At 45.7% G+C, this 19,765-nt stretch overlaps 1 protein-coding gene and 1 long non-coding RNA gene across 3 annotated transcripts in view; one reads left to right on the top strand and one right to left on the bottom strand.

Moving 5' to 3' along the window:
- Nucleotides 1-7,068: 7,068 nt before the first annotated feature.
- On the bottom strand, nucleotides 7,069-15,890 carry LOC140848334 (uncharacterized). Its single transcript, XR_012129027.1, has 3 exons — nucleotides 15,749-15,890; nucleotides 11,752-11,957; nucleotides 7,069-9,867 (listed from the first exon to the last, which is right to left on the bottom strand). It is a non-coding gene; the product is annotated as an uncharacterized lncRNA (long non-coding RNA).
- The window catches only part of VGLL4 (vestigial like family member 4), a 138,099-nt gene continuing 132,851 nt past the window's right edge, over nucleotides 14,518-19,765 (top strand). The window contains exon 1 of one of the 2 annotated variants that reach the window (XM_017661646.3): nucleotides 14,518-15,032. Coding sequence is in view for 1 of the 2 variants with exons in the window: in XM_017661653.3 (XP_017517142.3) it covers nucleotides 15,415-16,082 (668 nt within the window). In the remaining variant the exon portion in view is untranslated. Of the gene's footprint in view, nucleotides 15,033-15,117; nucleotides 16,083-19,765 lie in introns of those variants that run through there. The other variant, XM_017661653.3, reaches the window with a different exon arrangement.

Here is a 19,765-nt window from a genome sequence, read left to right as displayed (position 1 = left end):
ACAATGCCTGAGCCACCCACAGGACTTTCAGCAAAGACCCCACTGCTACCACCCTGCTGGCAGAGCCACCGAAGCTCACTGGCTACCCGGACACCCAGACCTCCATTCTTGCTGCCCTCCAAAGGCTGCTCTACTCTGCTCTCATCCTTGTCTTAAAATAGATTCTCTGGATATCTGCTTCCTCACAAAATTCACTTGTGAACACAATCTTGCACTGCAGTGTCTGACAGACAGAGCTGAAGCACCCAAATACAAGCTGGGAAAATGAATTTTGCTGGCTTCTGTCTTCAGTAGACAGACTCTTAAGGGAAGAATGCCCCGTTCATAGAAAGGGGTTCAAAAAGCAGAGGGCACATTTGCACAAAAACATGTACAAGAACGTTCATAGCAGCTTTATTTGTAGTAGCCAAAGACTGGAAGTAGCCCAGATGTTCTTCAACAGGGGAATGGTTAAGCAAACCATGGTCCATCCATGATACTACTCAGCACTACGAGGGATGGGTGGTTGGTGGGTACACCCAACAATGTGGGCGGGTCTCCAGGGGAATCACACCAAGTGAAAGAAGCTGATCACAAAAGGTTACCTACTGTGTTATTCCGCTGACAAAACATTTAAGAATAACTAAACTTTAGGAATGGAGAACAGATGGGTGATTGCCAAGGTCAAGCAGGGATGGGGAGAGAGGGCTCGGTGGGAGGGAGGTGAGTGCAGGTGTGAAGAGCAACACAAAGGATCCTTGTGGTGACGGAAATGTTCTATATTTTGACCATAGAGCTGGATATGTAGATACCTACACACAATAAAATGGTATAGAATTAAATACACACACACACACACACACACACACACACACACACACACAAATGAGGACAAGTAAGCCTGGGAACTCTGAATAAGATTGGCGGGTTGTATGAATAATATTCTGTTTATAATGTTGTCCTGTGGTTTTGCAAGATGGTGGCACTCGCAGAAAATAGGCAAAAGGGAGATGAGATCTCTCTGTATCATTTATTACAACTACATGTGAGTCTGTAATTATTACCCTAAAAATTTAAGAAGAAAAAGCAGTGGGAAGCCAGAAAACACTAGGGACTTAGAACTTCATTTTGAGAGCAGAGGGGAGCTATTGAGGGATTTTAAGCAGGGGTGACACATGTCTTCATTTAGCACCTATTTTCTGGCCAATGGTAAGATGATATTATCCTGGTTTAAGTTACAACTGTGACATTTTAATTTAAAGTAAAATGTAAAAGATCTGTCTTTTATTTTAACCTGATGTGGTTTCCCAGATTTCCAGGAAGGCAATTTTAGGTCCAATATGTGAGTGCTGAGACCTCCTGCAACAGAAATAATAAGGATATGTTCTTTCTTTCCTTCCTCAAGCATTTAGTAAGCATCTGCTAGGAGTCAGGCTCTGTGCCAGGCATATAGATTTGGCATGAGTAAGGCAGGCCTGCCTTTGAGGGTCTATGTTGTCGGGCTCTGGGGAAAAAAACAATGGCTCCACTAAGAAAAGGATGTATTTGAGTATCATGTAACCTGAAATCTGGGAACAAAGGTCCAGAGATGGTGCAGTGGCCTCACAATGTCACCCATGTCCCAGGCTCCTACTAGCTTTTTGCCTCACTATCCTTAGCATGTACTCCCCAGCCTTGGGCTTACCCACGGTTGCAGGGTGGACAATGCAGCTGAGCTTGTACAGAGGAAGGAAGAGCCGCAGGGTGCTTGCCAGCTGAATCTTCAAGCACCTCCCAACCAAGCCCCCAATCACCCCAAGAACTCTTCTGGGAGCTGCACCCAACAGGATCAGTTCACGTCTCGTTGACATTCCTGTCTTCAAGGGAGCTGGGAAATCAGCATTGTCTTGTTGGGGCAAGGAGAGAATGGATGGTGATTGGTAACTAGTAGCCTCAAATATAAGGGCCTTGTCATCTAGGTAGGGGTGCAAGCATGTAACTAATTAGTGACAATGCCTGTATGTGTAAGAGAAGTATGACAGAAAGCCTGCAGAGCCACAAATCCAGCCTTGAAGCAATCATGAAAGGTTTCACAGAGGGGGAGACCTTTTGAAGAACTGCCCAGTAGAGGGAACTGTGCTGCATGGACCAAGACATAAGAAAGCCTGTTATATTTAAGACAGAGTAAGGTCTAATGGTGTTTGAGCATTAAGTGTTTTCAGGAGTGTTGGGAAAATAGGCTAGAAAAGTAGGCTGGGACCAGAACAGGAAGAGCCTTGGATGCTGTGCTAAGAAGTTTGGACTTGGTCCTATAAAGCAGTAGTTTTCAAACTTCAGCAAGCTTCAGGAGCATCTGGGGGGCTTGTGAAAACACAGCTTGCTGGACCCCACTGCCAGCGTTTCTGATGAAGTATGCCTGGGCCAGGGCTAGAGAATTTGCATCTGTATTTCGAACAAGTCCCTGTTGACCAGGGGACTCCATTTGAAGAACCCCAGATATAAGGAATAGAGGATGGACAAAAGTTCTCAAGTAGGTGAATAATGTGATGGGTTTTTTAAGAATGATCACCAGTGAAGTTAACCTGGAAATGAATGACTTCCTGCAGAATGTATATCTCTCAGCTACAGTGACTTCCTATGGGCACAGCCCTGTACGGTGGGTAGCTGGCCCTAGAGGCACCATACGGCTCAGGGCTGATGATATTAAAAGCAAAGGGTGAGGTGTTGAGAGGATCTGGGTTCAAGGTCTGTCTCTGTGGCCAACTGGCTGTATGAACTGGGGCACATGTGTTAACCAATTTGAATACCAGTTAGGACACCAGTAACAATAATTACTACCATTTATTAGGGTTATGTAATCATTGTGCTTAATACAACTGTCCTAAAACATAGGTACTATTGTTCCATTTTACAGGTAAGAAAATTAAGGCTCAGAAAGACTAAATTACTTGTTCAAGATTCCAAGACTATTAAATGGGATTAGGATTCAAAACCAGGATTTTTTTTTCTCTTTTCACTCCAAAGCTTATGCTCGTAACTACTTTGCCATTATTTCTGAAACTGGGGTTTGCAAATGTATTCTTAGGAATTTATGAGTTGTCTGTGAGAATTTTAGAAATTTAGTGTTTTTGATGTTTATCTTTAAAAAATGGAGAGGAGCAAATACTGGATCATCTGGATAACCCTGCTAGCTGATTTCAGGCCCTGCATTTGCATTTGTGTTTGCAACAGCATTAGGGCCAAGCAGCACAATTTTAATTGTCTCAGCCCAATGACAAGAGAACATCAGTAGTCTTCATTAGTGAACGATGTGCCTATGAAAAGTAAAGAGAAAGTGACCCCTAGATACACTGTATGAATGATGAGCTCACAGTGGTTTGAATGGAGAGAAGAGGTGGAAAGGTTAAGTCATCCAGAGGCCCATGGTAGTAACAAAATAAAATCACATGAGCCTGTAGCATTCATATTCACACGACTGACTAACAGCTATTTAGTTTCACAACACAACATCATGTGTCATAGTAGGTTAATGCGGTTAATTTCAAATCGCTGATTTTGTGGCATTGCTTGTGCTTAGCTTGCAAACATGCATATGTTTTATAGTTGCTTCAAAGTTACAAGCCCCAAAGGAGTTCATACTTGGTTTTATGGTGCACATATTTGAATGACATGAGAACAAAAATAATGTAAGTCAACTTTGGGAGTCCCGGGAATTTTTATTCTTTACTGGGGGACTGCAGATTACCTAGGATTAAACCAGGGCGTGGGTTACAATCAACAGAGATTGTCTCTGGTTAATAAATGCAGAAATGGAGTTTATTGAATGGGTATTGGGTAGCTGAAGAAAAATCAGATGGAAAGGCTAGAGAAACAGACTCAGGAAGTGGTCAGGAGCTAGAGAGAGTAGCCAGGGCTTTCCTTGGAGTCTTCTTGGGTAGAAGATGCTCTGACACTCCCAGCACTGTAGCCATTGCTCTTTTGGCCCGGGCACCACCGTTCCAGGGTTCTTGATTCTGCCACCACCAAGCCTTCAAATCACCCTATCCAAACTGAAGGTCCTGGGCAGGAACCTCCAGTTGGCTGAGCCTAGGTCATTTGCCTACTCCTGCCAGCAAGGGACCATGGGGCTCCCTCTGGCTTCTGGAGATTCAGTCAATGAAGAATTTCCCCCAATTAGGAAGAACCTCTAGGTGCTGAGGAGCCCAAACACAACCAATGTCCACTATAAACGCTCTCATATAAAACAGAGAAAATGGGGCCGATTCCAGGGATGTCAGCATTAAACAAGACAGCTTCGTGATCATCGGCTACAAAACCCTGCCCACATGTTCACAGTTATTGCTGAGCAGTGTCCAAAGAGATCCCACCAATCAAGAGCCGGACTCCCTGATAGTTTTGTTTCGTGGCTCTCACTATCGCGGGCGAAGCAAGAGGGAAGCATGCAACGTAAGTCAACGGGCCTGAGAAGCTGTGTCTTGATAAGAATTTTTTTTTCGTTTAAACTCTCTTCTTATGTTTATAAAAACAAGCCAATAAAAGGCCAGTGGCTCAGTATTTGGCATTGAGAAAAACAAAGCGTTTATCGAAGCAGCGTTTTTGTGCTTCCGTCGTCCTGAGCTAATCACACAACTGGTTTTGCTCGGAGGGTGAGGGATGGGAAGTGTTTGTGTCCAGGTCGCCGCTTGCGCTTTGCTAAAAAATACTTCCTTGCAGTGCTGCACATGTGGCTGCGATTAACTGTGAGGAAAACCTGCTGCACAGGGGAAAAACGTGCATTCTGTGCTCCACATTGGGAAACCGTTACCCTTTCTTCTTTTGGTCGCAAGTCCCCCACTTGGAAGGTGTTTCATTTTGGGAATTGCACCGGAAGTTCCTGATTGTGCAATGCTGGTTTCGCAGATTTCTGCACCCGGAAATAGGTTTGTTTTTCTCCCTCCTCTAGTTACATGAGGGCGTTGGGGGAAAAACCTGTTTTGCCTACTGCATAATTCCCGCCCCCCCCCACCGCAGCCACGTGCATCTCTGAGCTCATGCCCTGTCACGCTACCCCATTCCCACCTCACTCCAGCCACACTAGCCTCCTGGCTGGTGGTGGAACATGCCAGTTATTTTTCTGCCTCTGAGTCTTTGCATTAGCTGGGCCTTTTCCTCCCCATGTGGACCCATGATTTGCTCCCTCCACGTCCTTGAGTATTCTCCTCGGATGCCCCTTACTATAGAAATCTTCCTGTTCCTGATAATCCCAGACACCATGTCCCTGATACTTTCTCATTCATTTGCCCTATTCTCCAGGGTACATTATACGTTGTATCCTTACTTCTGTCCGTTTACCATCTTCTTCTACTTAAATACAGTCTTCATGAGGCAGAGACGATGTCTTCTTCCTTGCTAATCACCAGTGCCCAGCACATAGTAAACACTCACTAAACCATGTATTGAATGAGTGAATGTTTATAATAGTGACAGCTATCATTTCATGGGTAATAGAAGTACAATATTATTTCTAATAGAGGAGGAAGTTATATGATGCATTGAAGGTCAAGGGCAATGAGGGGCCACTACATGACAAGGTGTCAGGATCAGAGGCCAGTGGATAAAGGGGAAATGCAACATTTACATCTTCAAAACTGACCCCCATTCTGCAGCCCTGGCTCACCCAACTGCTTTTTCACCATTTCCTTTGCATATCTCGTAGGCAGCTCATACTGCATATGTCCAAATTGGAACACTTGATACTCCTGCCCCTGGTATAAATCTGTTCCTCCCCAATTCATTTCAGTTAATGACCACCTTCCACCTGTGATCAGGCCAAAACCCAAGAAGTCATTCTGGGTGCCTCACTTCCCTTCAACACCTACATGCAATCCCCCAAAAAGTTTGCCAACTCTACCATGACAGAAACGGCCACCAAAGATCTGTATTCCCTTCCCGGTTGCATAGAACTGCTGGTGGGAAGGGGCTGCTCACACAGGAACTACATTTCTTAGCTCCCTGCCACTCAAGTGACTATTTCTCATCATGTGATACAAGTGGAAGGGATTTGTGCTACCGTGAGGCCCATGGAGAAGCATGTGTGCCTTCTCTGTGCTCTCGTTCTCCATCTGCTTGCTGGGTGAAGAAGATCCTGCAAAGGTTTCTGCAGACCCAGGGGCTGGCAGAACCACAAGACTGAAGGATCCTGGGTCCCTGAGTCACTGCTTGTAGAAGAGCCATTGCTCTTCTAGCACACCTGTTTGGACTTTATGTGAAAACTCACCAAGTTTGGGGGATTATCTGTTACAGAAGCTGGCATTACTTTAACTAGTTGTTTATGTCCAGAAGATACTTCAAATCTGTCCGCTTGTCCTCATTAATCTCTTATTCTATTTGGAACCACCACCCTCTCATCTGAAAGACTGTAAAAGTCTCCTAACTTATTTTGTTGCTTCTATCTCCCCGCCAGCTCTAGACTGTGGGTTTGTTCCCACAAATTTGTATGTTGAAACCTAATCCCCAGAGTGATGGTATTAGTGGGTGGTGACTTCAGGAGGTGATTACGACATGAGAGTGGAGCCCTCATTAATAGGCTTAGTGCCCTTATAAGAGACCCCAAAGAGTTCCTTTGCCCCTTCCACCACACAGCAAAAAGATGCCCATCTAACAACTGGGAAGCTGGCTTCACCAGTCACCAAATATGCTGGGCACCTTGATCTTGGACTTCCAGGCCTCCAGAGCTGAGATACATGTTTGTTGTTTAAGCCACCCAGTCTGTGGTATTTTTGTTACAGAAGCCTGAATGGACTGCAACACCCTCCATGGTCTAGTCTCCACACAGCTGTCAGAAAGTCCTTTTAAGAACTCAAATCATGTCACCCCTTCAAATGGCTTCCTCCTGCATGTGGAATATAGTCTAGAATTCCTTCCCTAGCATGCCCGCTTGCCTAACTGTATCTCAACCCTCTCTCCCCCTACTATTATGGCCCCCCACCCTAGCCGTCACTCAATTCTTTAAACATGGCCGACGTGCTCCTGCCCCAGAGCCTTTGTGCCCCTCCTTTTTCTGCCTGATTGTGGCATGACTGGCTCATTCAGGCCTCAGCTCAAATGTCACCCCCACCCAGAAGCCCCCACCCTGATCACACTACCAGACTGATCCCTTTCTGTTGCCATGAGCAGTCCATTTCACTGCCCTGTTTGGTTTTCATTGCTGTTATCACTATTCTAAGTTACTTAAATGACTTCAATTACGTTTCCTGGCTCCTTGTCTCTCCCTCTCCCTCCTCCCCAACACTTCCCCATTAGAGTATAAGCTCCATGAGAGCAGGACCATGTGTGTTTTATTGAGAGTCATAGCTTCAATATCCAGACAGTAAATGCAAACAGATGGTGTTGGAGACAGAAGGAAGGAAGGGGCCGAGGGGCTAGGATGAGAAGGGAGGGAGGAAGACTTGCCCTGATGAGATCCAGGACCTCACAGTGCCTGACCCCAGGGCCTGCATGGACTTCCCGGAGCAGTGGGCTGGGCAGCCCTGGGCTTTAGTAGCCTCAAAGGGACAGAAGTGACAGTACTACCACCCTGAGGCATCAGCTGACTATTCTTTGGGAAGCTTTGTCCCACTCTGGAAGGAAAAAGATGAAAAGCCTTGCCCTTCTTTTTTCCCTCTTTTCAGAAACCTCATCTATGTTGGACCCAAACCTACTTCCCCTACTGCCAGTGAGCACAGAAGGATTATAGTGCCTCCTTATATATGTAATTCAGAATATCAAGCTGTAAAAATAGTCTAAAGAAATAGTGCCCAAGATGGCTAGTCATTTATATAAGTATATATCAGATTCTTTCAAATATAGGTTTGTACACTGTGGTGCCCTACATACAAACAGTCTGCTTACTGGGTATTCCAGCACAGTATGCAGTAGGCACATTAAACTTTGAGCTGGGACCCACTTTTATTGATTATGTGACTGTTCTAATATGTACAAACACTTTAAAAAAAATCCAAGCTAATATGAATTCATCAGCCAAAGCAAGGTTGACTTGGATGTTAAAGCTGTCTTAAGTAATCAAGTTGATTAAGTATTGAATAATTTTTAATAGTTTTCAAATAATTTAGTACTTTAAAAAATCCTCAATCCTTTTTTTTTTTTTTTGGCTCAGGCTTTCCTTCCCCCCCTCCAGTTATTTAGATATAACTGTCATACAGCAATGTGTATGTTTAAGGTGTATAATGTAATGATTTACATATATTGTGAAACAATCACCACAGTAAGTTAACACCCATCATCTCACAGAGATGCAAAAGAAAGAAAAAGACAAAATGTTTTCTTTCCTTGTGATGAGAACTTAGGATCTACTCTCTTAACTTTCGGATACACCCCACAGCAGTGGTAGCTACAGTCAGCATGCGGTATGCGACCTCCCTAGTACTCATTTATCTTACAGCTGAAGTTTGTAGCTTTTGACCACCTTCCTCCAAGTCGCTTTCGTATGGTTACCCTCCTCTGGTAACCATAAATTTGATCTCTTTTTCTATGAGTTTGGTTTGTTTGTTTGTTTACTTATTTACTTTATTTACTTAAAGATACCCCATATAGGTGAGATCATACAATATCTGTCTCTGCACCTGTCTGTATTTGTCTTGCAAACCCCTTTCTAAATAGGAATCACTCCCATTGTATAGGTGAGAGAGTGGAAATCAGGGCAGGGTCCATGTGTGCACCCAAGGTCATGCAGCTAGAGTGTGGGTCCCAGGTTTGAACTCTGGTGTGACGCTGAAGCCTCCCTAATTCCCATCTGCCTTTCACAGTGTCAAAAATGATGTTGGAACCCGGTAACTTTCAATTCCACAAGGTAGCCTACAGAGGATGGGCAACCAGATGCGATGTTTCCTTCAGAGTTGAAGTGTTGGTCTACAAGAACAGAATCAACGATTTACTTAGAGATTATCAAAAGGGTCTTCTCTGGGTGAACTTAGTCATATTGTCGAAAGATTGCTGAATGAGGATCAGGACAGCTGGTTTGAACCCTGGCTTTGCATGATTCAAGTAGTTGCACTAAGGCAAATATCTCACCCTTTCTGTGCCCCCACCTTCTCTCTGTAGAATGGGGTCGTGAATGTCTTCCTCGCAGGATCACGTGGCATTAAATGAGAATGCCCAGCGCAGTGCCTCGCATGTACCTGGCGCCTGGTACTGTTGCCTTCCTCCTTCCTTGTTTACTTTCTTCTTGCCTATATATAGCACATGCTTGTAAGAGCTGAAGAAACTGGATCCAAGCAAGACATGGCAATCTTGTTTTGGAGAATTTCTCCCTGAGGTATTATCGTCCTCCAAGTGCTTCCACACTCAGAGGAAAAACACATGCTCGTTTTGGGTAAGTTCTCCAACTCAAACCATTCTCTGCCTGACAGGTAGCTAGTTGATTGTGCCCAAACTCTAGCTGGCCTTAAATCTAGCATCTGCAACATTCGTTTCGGTGGAAAATGGCTCATTATCTCCTGCCCCAGCCCACTGAACTTTGTCTCTTAGGAAAGGCAGCAAGAAAATATTGCCAAGCAGAGCTGTTCTTACAGTATATGAAGGAAAATCCTTGTGTGAGGACAAATCCAATCTGTGATCAGTGTTGGATCTCACTCAGAGATGCAAGGTCTGAGCAAATGGTCTAGTCTTGCTTAAGGGGAACTTATTCAGAACTGTGCTACGAAGAGCTGACATTCAGAAAAATGCTCACCACTGACTCCTGACAGGTTTGCAATGGTACCTCCATGAACCTTGGAACACTGCCCTCAAGCACGTCTCTTCACCAAATTCCCCAAGCAGCTCAAAGCTCAGGTTACTACCACGCAAAATGGCCTCATGGCTGGACTCCATCCAGTTGAGTGAAGGGTGAAATCCACGTTGGGTCATGGTGGAAGTGGGCCTCATTTCTGGGCTCTAAGACAAGGAAAGGAAAGAAGGGAATTGAGTGCTTGCTGTGTGCCTGGCACATTAGGTCCTTTCATATCTCTTTCTGCCTGGAAATTCTGCCAAAGTGTTAACCATCCAGAGCTCTATCATTTACCATGTTCCGATCCTGTGACCCCATCGCTGAAATCTGAGCAGCAGAGGACTTGGCAAGTCAGATCTGGGTTTGAATTCTGACTGCTTGCACTTGGATAATAGTTCAGTGAGGGCAATGTTTGTTCACTGCTGTATCCCCAGGGCCTAAAAGAGTGCCTTGCACATAGTGGGGCCTCAATACGTACTTTAGTTGAATTATCAATCTGGGATTCTCACTTAGCCTTTTTAGAGCTGTGTCCTCAATATTAAAATTAGGAAAAATAAAACCTATGTCACAGGAGTTTTAAATTATACTTGTTATTTTAAGATAATTACAGATTCATATGCTATTATAAGAAATAACAGAAAGCGATCTAGTATCCTTTCCCCCAGTGGTAACATTTTGCAAAACCATAGTACAATATCACAACCAGCATACCAACATAGGTCAATCCATTGATCTTGTACGATTTTCCTTCTAGGATTTTTATGGGGATTAAATGCAGTTATGTAGGCAGAGTGCTTAGTGCAGTGCATGCACATTGTAAACATTTAATAATGGTGGCTAATATGCTTCTAGGAGACAATATGATATAGACCAGTGCTTCTCAAAGAGTAATGAGAATATGAATCATCTGGGGAGCTTGTTGAAGTGCAGATTCTATTTCAGTAGTTTCCGGTCTGAGAGTCTGCATTACTAGCAAGCTCCCAGGGGATGTCTGCTGTGGAGTGACAGGCTAAGCATGTGGACTCGGAATCACACTGCCAGGGTTCAATTCTAGTTGCACCTTTATGATCTCTAAGGCCTTGGGCAAGTTATGTAACACCTCTATGCTTCCATTTCTTCATTTGCTTAATGGAGATACTTATAATCTCAAACTAATGGGGCTCGTTTTGAGGCTTAAATTAGATAATTGTCTTAATACAGTGCCCAGGCCAAAGTAGGTTCTTGTTAAATGTTAGGTGTCATTATTATTTTTAGATAATTTCTTATTCTGTATTCTCTTATTGAAATAAGATCATCTGAGTTTTTCCACTGCTGACTCTGGCCTCCAGGAAAGCAGAAATTTCCATCCTCACTTTATAAGAAAAGAGAGAAGTGATTGTTAGAAGGGATTTTTAGAGCTCTTCTAGATCAAAAATGGCAAACATCTGGTTCACCAGTTCCTATTCCCTGCCCACAGCAGACACTACTAATCAACTGTAACACTCTTTTTTCATTGAACATCAACTATAGCTTCAGAGTCTCAAGAGAAGGCTCCAGGCAGAGCTGGTGCTCAAGATCAAACCTGTCTGCCAAACCTGATCTGGGCTAAGCTCCTCACAGTGTGAGGACTTAGACCCAGAGGTGTACAATGACTTCCATGGGCTCACACTGTCACCTAGAAAACACCCATCTTCTGAACTAGATCCCACATTTTCTGTCTCCTCAGTGCTCTTTGTGGAACACATTGGAATGAGGTGAAGAAAAGAATAGGAGAAATTTGTGTGAGCACATTATGAGCAAAAGGACACAGGGTAGAAAAACACATTCTTCCTAGACACTTGAGTGCATCAGAAGAACAGTAGTCTGTGTGCACTGTGAGCATTTCAGATTGGCAGCCATTGGTGTTCCCCCTGTTTCCCTCTTGGGAGTATGACATGGGAGGGCAAACTGAGAAATCAACTACTTCTTGGGAATCTGGTGTGGAAAGGAAAACTGTTCATACAATACCTATTAACTGTGGAGCCTTAAAATATTATAAGGAGCGAATGGAAAGGCAAAGACCTTATTCTTACCTCACTGGACTCCTAAGGGTCTTTCAATGTGTTGCACTGATTACACAAGCCTTGGTGCCACCCCGACCCCTGCTGTCTGCTGGCAGCTCGTTGTATACCCTGTGATTCTGCCTCTTCTCCCTCTCATTTCTCATCACTGGGCCATGCTTGACATCCAGGACCCTCATGGACACATGACTTCAAGGTAGATCAGATTGTGGCCATTTCTATGGATTAGTAGAAAGAGAAGAATCAGATTGTGTCTCTCAGCAATTTGAACTTTGAAGGTATAAAAAGAGTCAGTTACCAGTGGGGACAAAGCCAAAGGGCTGAGCAGGGACAGGAATAAGGGAGCCAATGCAATGGGGAAGCTCCTTGGGCCAGAGATGGGAAAGAACTAACTGGGGCAGGAGGCGCAGAGAAACAGGGAGTGTGGTCAGTGACTTTGTGGTCTGTGGGAGAGGCAGAATAATGGTCCAGAGGGCATCCTTTGGTCTTCTGCATTAATTTTTCCTTTTAATTTATAAAATATTCTAATATGAAACATTTCAAACACATGAAAGAGCAGATGAGACACTATACTAGCTCCCCTGTACCTGTCACTTGGCTTCAACCATCATCAACTCAGGGCCATTTGTTTCTTCTCAATCTCTACTTACCCACCTTCTGGATTATCTTAATTGTTCTTTAAAAATAAAAATTTGTGGTGCATTTATGAAATCCTTGGTGTGCAACTCATTCTCACCAGTGGTCCATGTACAGCCAACATGTACTTTTTTAGTTAGCTACTTAAGGAGTTTCTTGTTTTTATAAATTGTCACCTTTCACCCCACCCGGTGGCTCCATCTGTATTTTGATTAATACATCATCATTTATTTTGGTAAAAATATACATAATATAGAATTTACTATCTTAACCATGTTTAAGGGAATAATTCAGTGCCATTCACATTGTTGTGCAACTATCATTTAAGTAGTTACTTTTGATAGTGAACCTGTGAACCTACCACCCAAAAGCTCTGACCTTGATGATAACTTACATCTAACCAGCAAGTCCCTTCCTAGGTAACTATCATTCTGAATCCTCACTTCGTTGTTCCCTTACTTTCTTTTAATATGATGTTATTACAGATGTATGTACTCTTATAATTAGTCTTCTTCTTATTTTTAACATTATAGATAGGATATTGTGCTGTATGTAATCTTTAGGGACTTATTTTTTCACTTAGTTTTGTCAAGATTCATCCTTCTTGCTGCAGGTCAGTATGTCATTTGTTTGGGCTGCTGTCTAATGTCCCACTGTGGGAATATTCTGTATGTCTGACATACTCCAGTTTCAGTCTCCCTGTATCTTGACAGCACGCCCTCTTTTTCACACAATTACTTGAGTGTGTCTCTCTTCTGCACAACTAAAACAGCCAGCTTAAAAGAACCATGCATAGATGATACCAGAGCAAACTCACACGAATGCTGATATAAGGGAAGCAGTGAGATTAATCCTCAAAAAGGTCAAAAACTGGTTGCATCCCCGAGAAAAGGCCCTCTGTCCCCATGATTTATCTGCAGAGTAAGGCTCCCACTAAGCAGTGACAGACATGAAAGAGGCAGCTTTAGGACCACCACACTGACCCAAAATGGAAATCATTTAGCAGCATACAAATGGCAGTCACTTACAGATCAAATGAGATAACGGTATGTGGGCACACTTTGTAAACCCAAGCCATTTTATAAATTTGCAGTTGTATTATGATTGCTATCATTATTCATTTGCACTATCTGGGCAGGTCACTTTCCTATGCCTCCATGACTCCAGGGGGTTGTCTCTTCATAAGGTGCTCCAGCAGGCCTGGATTTAAGGCAGGAAGAGAGAAGGAGGGAGATGTGAATATTCAAGGAATATTCTGTCTAATCTTTAGTCCATGCAACAGCTCTCTTCAAAGTAAGAATTACTCTGTTTTATGGATGAGAACTGGATTTGATGACATGCCCAGAGTCCTATAACTAAAAGAGATGGAGTTTGAATTCAAATTCAGGTCTGTCCAAATCCAAAGAATTTTTCTGTTAACTTGCCACGCTTACTGAAATCTGCCCAGTCTTCCTTTTTTCCTCATTCCTGGTCCTAATTTGACAGGATGAAAACCTCCTCTAATGATGGTTCTTAGGATGTAAGTCTGAGACTATTGATGACTACTATGGAGTCTATGTAAAAATAACTTTGAGAAAACTGGGAGCCTTCCCAGCTTCAATCTGTGAATTTTCATTTGGGAGGCAAGTCACTCGGGTCGCCCCATCCGCAGCGGCCCTGTGTGAACTGGAGGAGAGTGTGTTGCACAAGGCGCCGCCAGACCTGGGCTCTTGGATCTGGCAACACCTCCACCTGTTTTAGATAAACCATCTAATCTCCCTGCAAAGTGGAACTATTAATACCTGTCCTGCTACCAACAGAAGCTAGGATCAATGAGATAATATGCTGTGACTTGACATGCTCAGATGAGGTAATAGATGGGAAAACAGTTTGAAAACTGCAAAGCGTTTTCCTCCAGCTTTGACGCAAGCTGGTTGTTTTTATTATCATTCCCTCTCAGCAGAGCGCTCTCCCAAGGAAAGCCCTATAGTAGGAGCCCCCTAATAATGACTGAGGTTTGAGAACTGCCAGAAGGCAGGCAACACGAAGCCTTTTAAAGCAAACCAGAGGAAGTCCAGTCTCTGACTATTTATTTTATGAAGTTAGCGGCTGGATATGTTAAGCAAATGTTTTCTTAATTGTGGCAGTACGGGAAAACAATGGGACAAGGGCTGCGGGGGATAGGGGAGTATCAGGCCTCCACCCCTCCTACCACCCACCACCGAATCTCCAGAGAATGACCGGAAAAAATTAAAGACAGGGCTTTTCTTTCCGTGGTCACATGTCTACACTGCTGCTGTAATAAGAACCTGCACCAATTAGAAATGTTTCACCTCCTTTCCTCTGCCCCTCCCCGGGCACATTTCAGAGCCGACTGGGTTGTGGACTCCGGAGTTCGCCAGTGTGTGAGCGGCTGGAGGGGCCTCTTTCCACTCGTCTCCCTTCCTCCCTCCCTTGCACACTGTTTTCATTTACAGGGACTTCCTCCTCCGGGCGAGGGAGGGGGAGGAGAGCCGCCGCCGGGCTCCCGGGGTGTGTGGCGTGGAGTGGCGGAGCGTGCAATGCTCTAATGGGAGGAAAGCGAGGCGCGTCCGAGAGCCCCGAACTGCAGCGGCCGTTCTGACTACGGCGGCACCTGAGCACACGCCTCCCCAATCAAGTGCGACCTGTGTCTGCAGGTAAGTGTGGCCGCCGGCCTGTCGGGGCGGTGTGGCGGGGTGTGAGCCGGTAGTGAGGAGCCAGGGGCCCAGGTCGGCGCCCGTGGAGCGCGGAGACCCGGGAGCCGGGAGGCACGGGCGGGCGCCGGGGCCCCGCGGCTGAGAGGGTGTGAACGCCGAGCTCTGGGCGCCGGGGGGGGTCATCCGCCCTTCCCGGGGCTACTTCTCGCGTGTGAACGCGGGACCGGTGCGGGTCTGAAGCCCCGGGAGGCGTAGGGGCTGCGCGTCTGGCTCGAACTCTGGCACTTGCTGGCTGTGTGTGGCGGTGGCAGCAGGTCCCGAGGGTACGAAGTGTGGCTCGGCCGTGGACGTAGCTGTCACGTGTGCTGGGTCCCCGCGGGGCATGGGGCGCCCTGTGTGCGTGGGGGAGCGTGCCTGGCCCACAGCAGCAGGCACCTGGGCGCGCGGGAGGTTCTCGTGTGCGGGCGCACTTAAGGTGTGTTCCCTTGGCCCGGACTTGGGGCTGTGGGAGACGCTGGGTCCACGCGCCCTCACTGCCCGGCTTGTCCTCCGAGGGGCCCGGCACGGCTCAGGGCCTTCAGCGGAGGTTCGCCGCCCGAGCACGTCCGCACCCGCCCGTAGGTGCGAGCTGCCGCCAGGGGCTCGGCGGGCGGGGGAGGGGAAAAGAGCCTCTCCGGGGCGCGCGAGGCCCCGCCCCCGCCCCACGGCCAGCTCACCTGGGCTGGGCCCCACCTGCTCGGTGGGCGGGGCGCTCCCGGGGGCGTGTCCTGGCGGGCCTGGCGGAGCCCGCAGAGCCCGGGTGAGGGCGGACGGCGCCTCATTCCAGGGATTCCTCGCGCTTCCGCGCTCGCGTCCGCTGCGCTCCACCCGCGTGTGCGTGTGCGTGCGGGTGTGCGTGGGGGGCGGGAGTCTGCGGGAGCGCGGGTGCGAGCGCGCCTGTGCGTCTGCGCGCCCCGCAGTGCGCCCCGTGCGCCGGGCCACCCGGCCCCCGCCTCCGCCCCCCACGGGGCCCCGCGGGCTTGAGGCGGGCGCGCCCAGAGTCGCCAGGCGGTGAGTGCGGGAGAACTCGGCCGGGCGAGGGCTGGCCTGCGGGGAAGTCTGGCGGGCTGACTCGGGGCGGGCCCGAGGACATCCTCCTGGAAGGAGGCGGTGGCTTGTTTTCCCGGGGCCACTTGGGGCTCCCGGAGGGAGGTCCAGCTTCTGGAAGGGTCCCGAGTGGAAGGCGTCCCCAATACTGAGAATCGGGGGGCGCCGGGCCGGAAAAGGGGCCCAGCGCCCCGCAGCCCTTGGTCCTGGCCTGCGCCAGGGGAGGTTGTGGTGCGGGACCGCGGGAATGGGCCGAGGATGGGCCGCTGGGACGGGTCTCCCTCCTCTTCCTATACTCCCTGCCCCCGGCGCCCAAGGCAGACTCGTCCTGCACCGTGTAAGGCGTCGCCGAAAAGCCGAGGTTTCAGCCCTTTTTGTTTTGCTGGAAGTCATCTTTGATTCATAACGTTTAAATGTCTTAGGTTAGGATGACAGAACTTGCCGCGGCTATTAACCTAGTCTTTACGCATTTCTCTGTCATGTCTTCGTCTGTTCGAACTGAATGATTCTTAAAAAATCGGTTTCGCTTTGATCATTTGTGGTGTATGTTTGCTAGTTTTATTTCCTGCTCCTCTTAATAAGAACCAGCCGCTCGGGCAGCGGGGGTGGAGACGGCTCATCTAGTTTTATCAGCAGCTGGTTGCCCCCACTCTCTTGGAAAGGTACTAATCTTCCAGATGGTAGAGTTTGAATATCAAGCCTACCTTGACGAAAATGAAGGCTGGCATTTGTTTTCTCTGAACATTCAAAGATAAAAACAAGAAATGCTCATTTTCTTATTAGTTATTTAAAGGTTTTGCATACCATTTTAGCATGCCAGCATACCAAACTTTAACCCTTTGCTCTAGCTTCAGGTCCACAGACTTGTAATTGTAACGTCCATTGTTTCCTTGCTGCTCATTAAGTCTGCGCATGACTGTGAGGGCAGTAGCGTGGGTAGTTTAGAGAGAGGTTTGAGCTCAGCGCCTTAAGGCCGTCCTGTTGTTGATTGGCACGGTCTTAGAACAGGCTCTTTATCACCTCTAAATCTCAATCCTCTAATTTTAAATAATGGGTTTGGAAATACGTTCTTCAGAAATTTGTTGCCTTACTCTCAGGATACAGTTTTCTGTTTATTTTTTTCTTGCGTTTCCTGTTGCATCTGGCTGAAAAGTTTTCTCCTCCATGGTAGAAGTGTTAAACCCCTAAACCCCTCAATCTGTTATTTAATTTTGGCAAAATTTTAATCCCAGGCGATTTCTCCTGCCACTGTTTTTTCACACTTTTGGACAGCCTACCTTTGCTTTCCATTTGGAAGGGAATGTGAACTAATTTTTTATGTTGACCGAAACATAGTACAATTAAGACGAGAATTCTGCTATGAATAGCCATGGAGTACATTCCATAACTGTGAATGTTCTAGTGAAAACGGCTCTGGCTTATTTCTGGAGACTTGAGTTCAGATCCTGTCTGTCACCTACTATGTTTGTGACCAGAAAAAGTTATTTCTGCTTAACCTTTCTATTTTGCTCTCTGAGAGAGTGAACATATGTGGTCCAATATATTATAAAGTTTCAGGGATTACAAGGAATAACATGCTTTGTAAGTAGTTTGTGTTAGGTTACTTGTAAAAGTCTCAGGAGATTTGAGAGAGCTTCTTAAACACCGCTGTTCCCACTTCTCCCAGCTGATTTCAAACTAGGAGTTTACCTTAAGATCTTACTGCTTCTTACAGACACAATAATTATGAAACTCAAACTTTCAAATATTCTTTATATGTAGTTCTGTAATGGGAGATTGTTTTTAACTCCTTATGGAATTGGCCTTGTTACCAGCCTCTGGTGGTTGCCAAAACAAATCCAGAGGAAGGTTTTATTTGTGTCTCTTCCAGGTGTCTCTCTCCTAGATAGTTCTGCTTTGCTACTTTTAGTTTGCCAGTGATGAAATAATAAGCAAAATAGCCATGGCAGAAGTTGCTTTGCAACTTTGAGTGTGACTTGAGTTGTAAAACAGTTTTGAAACTCGTGAGGCAAAAGCCAAGGACATTGGGGAAATTCTAATGTGATTAAAAGTATGACACTGTGTGGTGATTTTAACAGATTAGTTTTTGCAGCTATGAGAACCTGGTGAAAGCGTTTATTAGCATTAAATTTCTGTAAGATATGTTAAGGGAGGCTCATTTGTGATTATTTTAGAGACCCAATCAAGAGTTAATGAAGTCTGTATATGGGAGTTTAAAAAGTGGTTGCTGATGATCATTCTGTAGCCGTTTATGGTTTGTTCACGCTAAAACAACAGCAAGAACTTGGAAGCTGGACTGCTAAGTCTTCGTAGTATAAACTGCCAGGGTAAGACAGGAAGGCATGTATGTGGGAGGTACTAAAACCAGAAAAATTCTGTTTACCTGGGATACAATATCATAGCTCTTTTGCAATGGAGGAGAACCTTGCAGAATATGCTCTGTCTCATGCTGCAGGTCTGATAACCAGTGACAGCTGATCCTTGTATTTGTAAATTTGTCTACTCATTAAAACATATTTGTAACCCCAAGTCAGTACTTGTGGCACTTTCTGTCATCCATGCGCATGTACACAGTGGTGAAAAATTTGAGTCTCCCCAACCGCGCGCTCCCAACTGAGGTCAAACAAGGCAATACTCAGTCTTCTTGTTTCAGCTCTCAAACTGAACAAGTGTGCTTTTGCCGTGTATGTAGTGCCACGTTTTTCTCATTTGAGGGCTTTTTGTTGGTGTTGCCATTTAAAGTGGCCCCTCAGTGTAATATGTGGGTGGCTCTGTCCAGTGTTTCCTACAAGCAAGAAGGTTGTAATGTGCCTTACTGAAAAAATAAGTGCATTAGATAGGCTTCATTCAGGCGTGACTTACAGAGTGTGGCCATGACTTTAATGGTAATGAGTCATTACTAGACATTGAATAAGGAGTCTTCAAACAGAAACACTCATAAAACAGTGTAGTGATCAGTTGATAAATATGTGACCAGCGGCTTGCAGGAACCTAATGTTGTGTTTTCCCTAGGAGCGATGGTTCAGTATTAACTAATTCGGTGTTCTTGGAGACTCTATAGAATATAACTACTGTGGTAAAGAGAATTGACCATATTTACTGATGCTGATAACTAGAGTGCTTCCTAAAGATACACCGTGTCATGGGTTAGGAGACTTTATCTAGGCTTTAATAGGCTGAGTTAAGACTCGGGGACAAAGGAGAGTTAGACTCAGATTTCGTAGGAGTTTGCTTTTAGACTATGATGCAAATTCATGTTTCTTGTTCTTGGGGGAAATAGGTCCCTGCAAGGAAGAGGCATTTCAGTGCTGTGAAGAGGAAATTCTAAATGGCAAGAACAAGCCTCTCCAGAGTAAACTAAAAATGCCAAAGAGTTTCCCTTTGTTCATGTACATTGCTGTGGAAGGCTGTGGTGTTAGAATTTAAGAGACAGATTCACAATAGCCTAAACACAAGAAAGACAAAGATCATTTTATTCTAATGGCGTTGAAAAATGGTGGGAATTGATAGTCTGCTCAAAAAGGCCAGACTTGAATTTTATTTTTACTCCTGACAGTGGTGTCAGAGTGGGCCCCCCATGCACTCTCCAGGGGACACGGGCAGATGGGTGAACTTCACTCGGTGAGGATTTTACACCAGCACAGGGC

The sequence above is a fragment of the Manis javanica genome, chromosome 3, assembly GCF_040802235.1.
Source record: "Manis javanica isolate MJ-LG chromosome 3, MJ_LKY, whole genome shotgun sequence".
In the NCBI taxonomy this organism is placed as follows: domain Eukaryota; kingdom Metazoa; phylum Chordata; class Mammalia; order Pholidota; family Manidae; genus Manis; species Manis javanica.
This window is presented reverse-complemented; position numbering and strand designations above follow the sequence as displayed.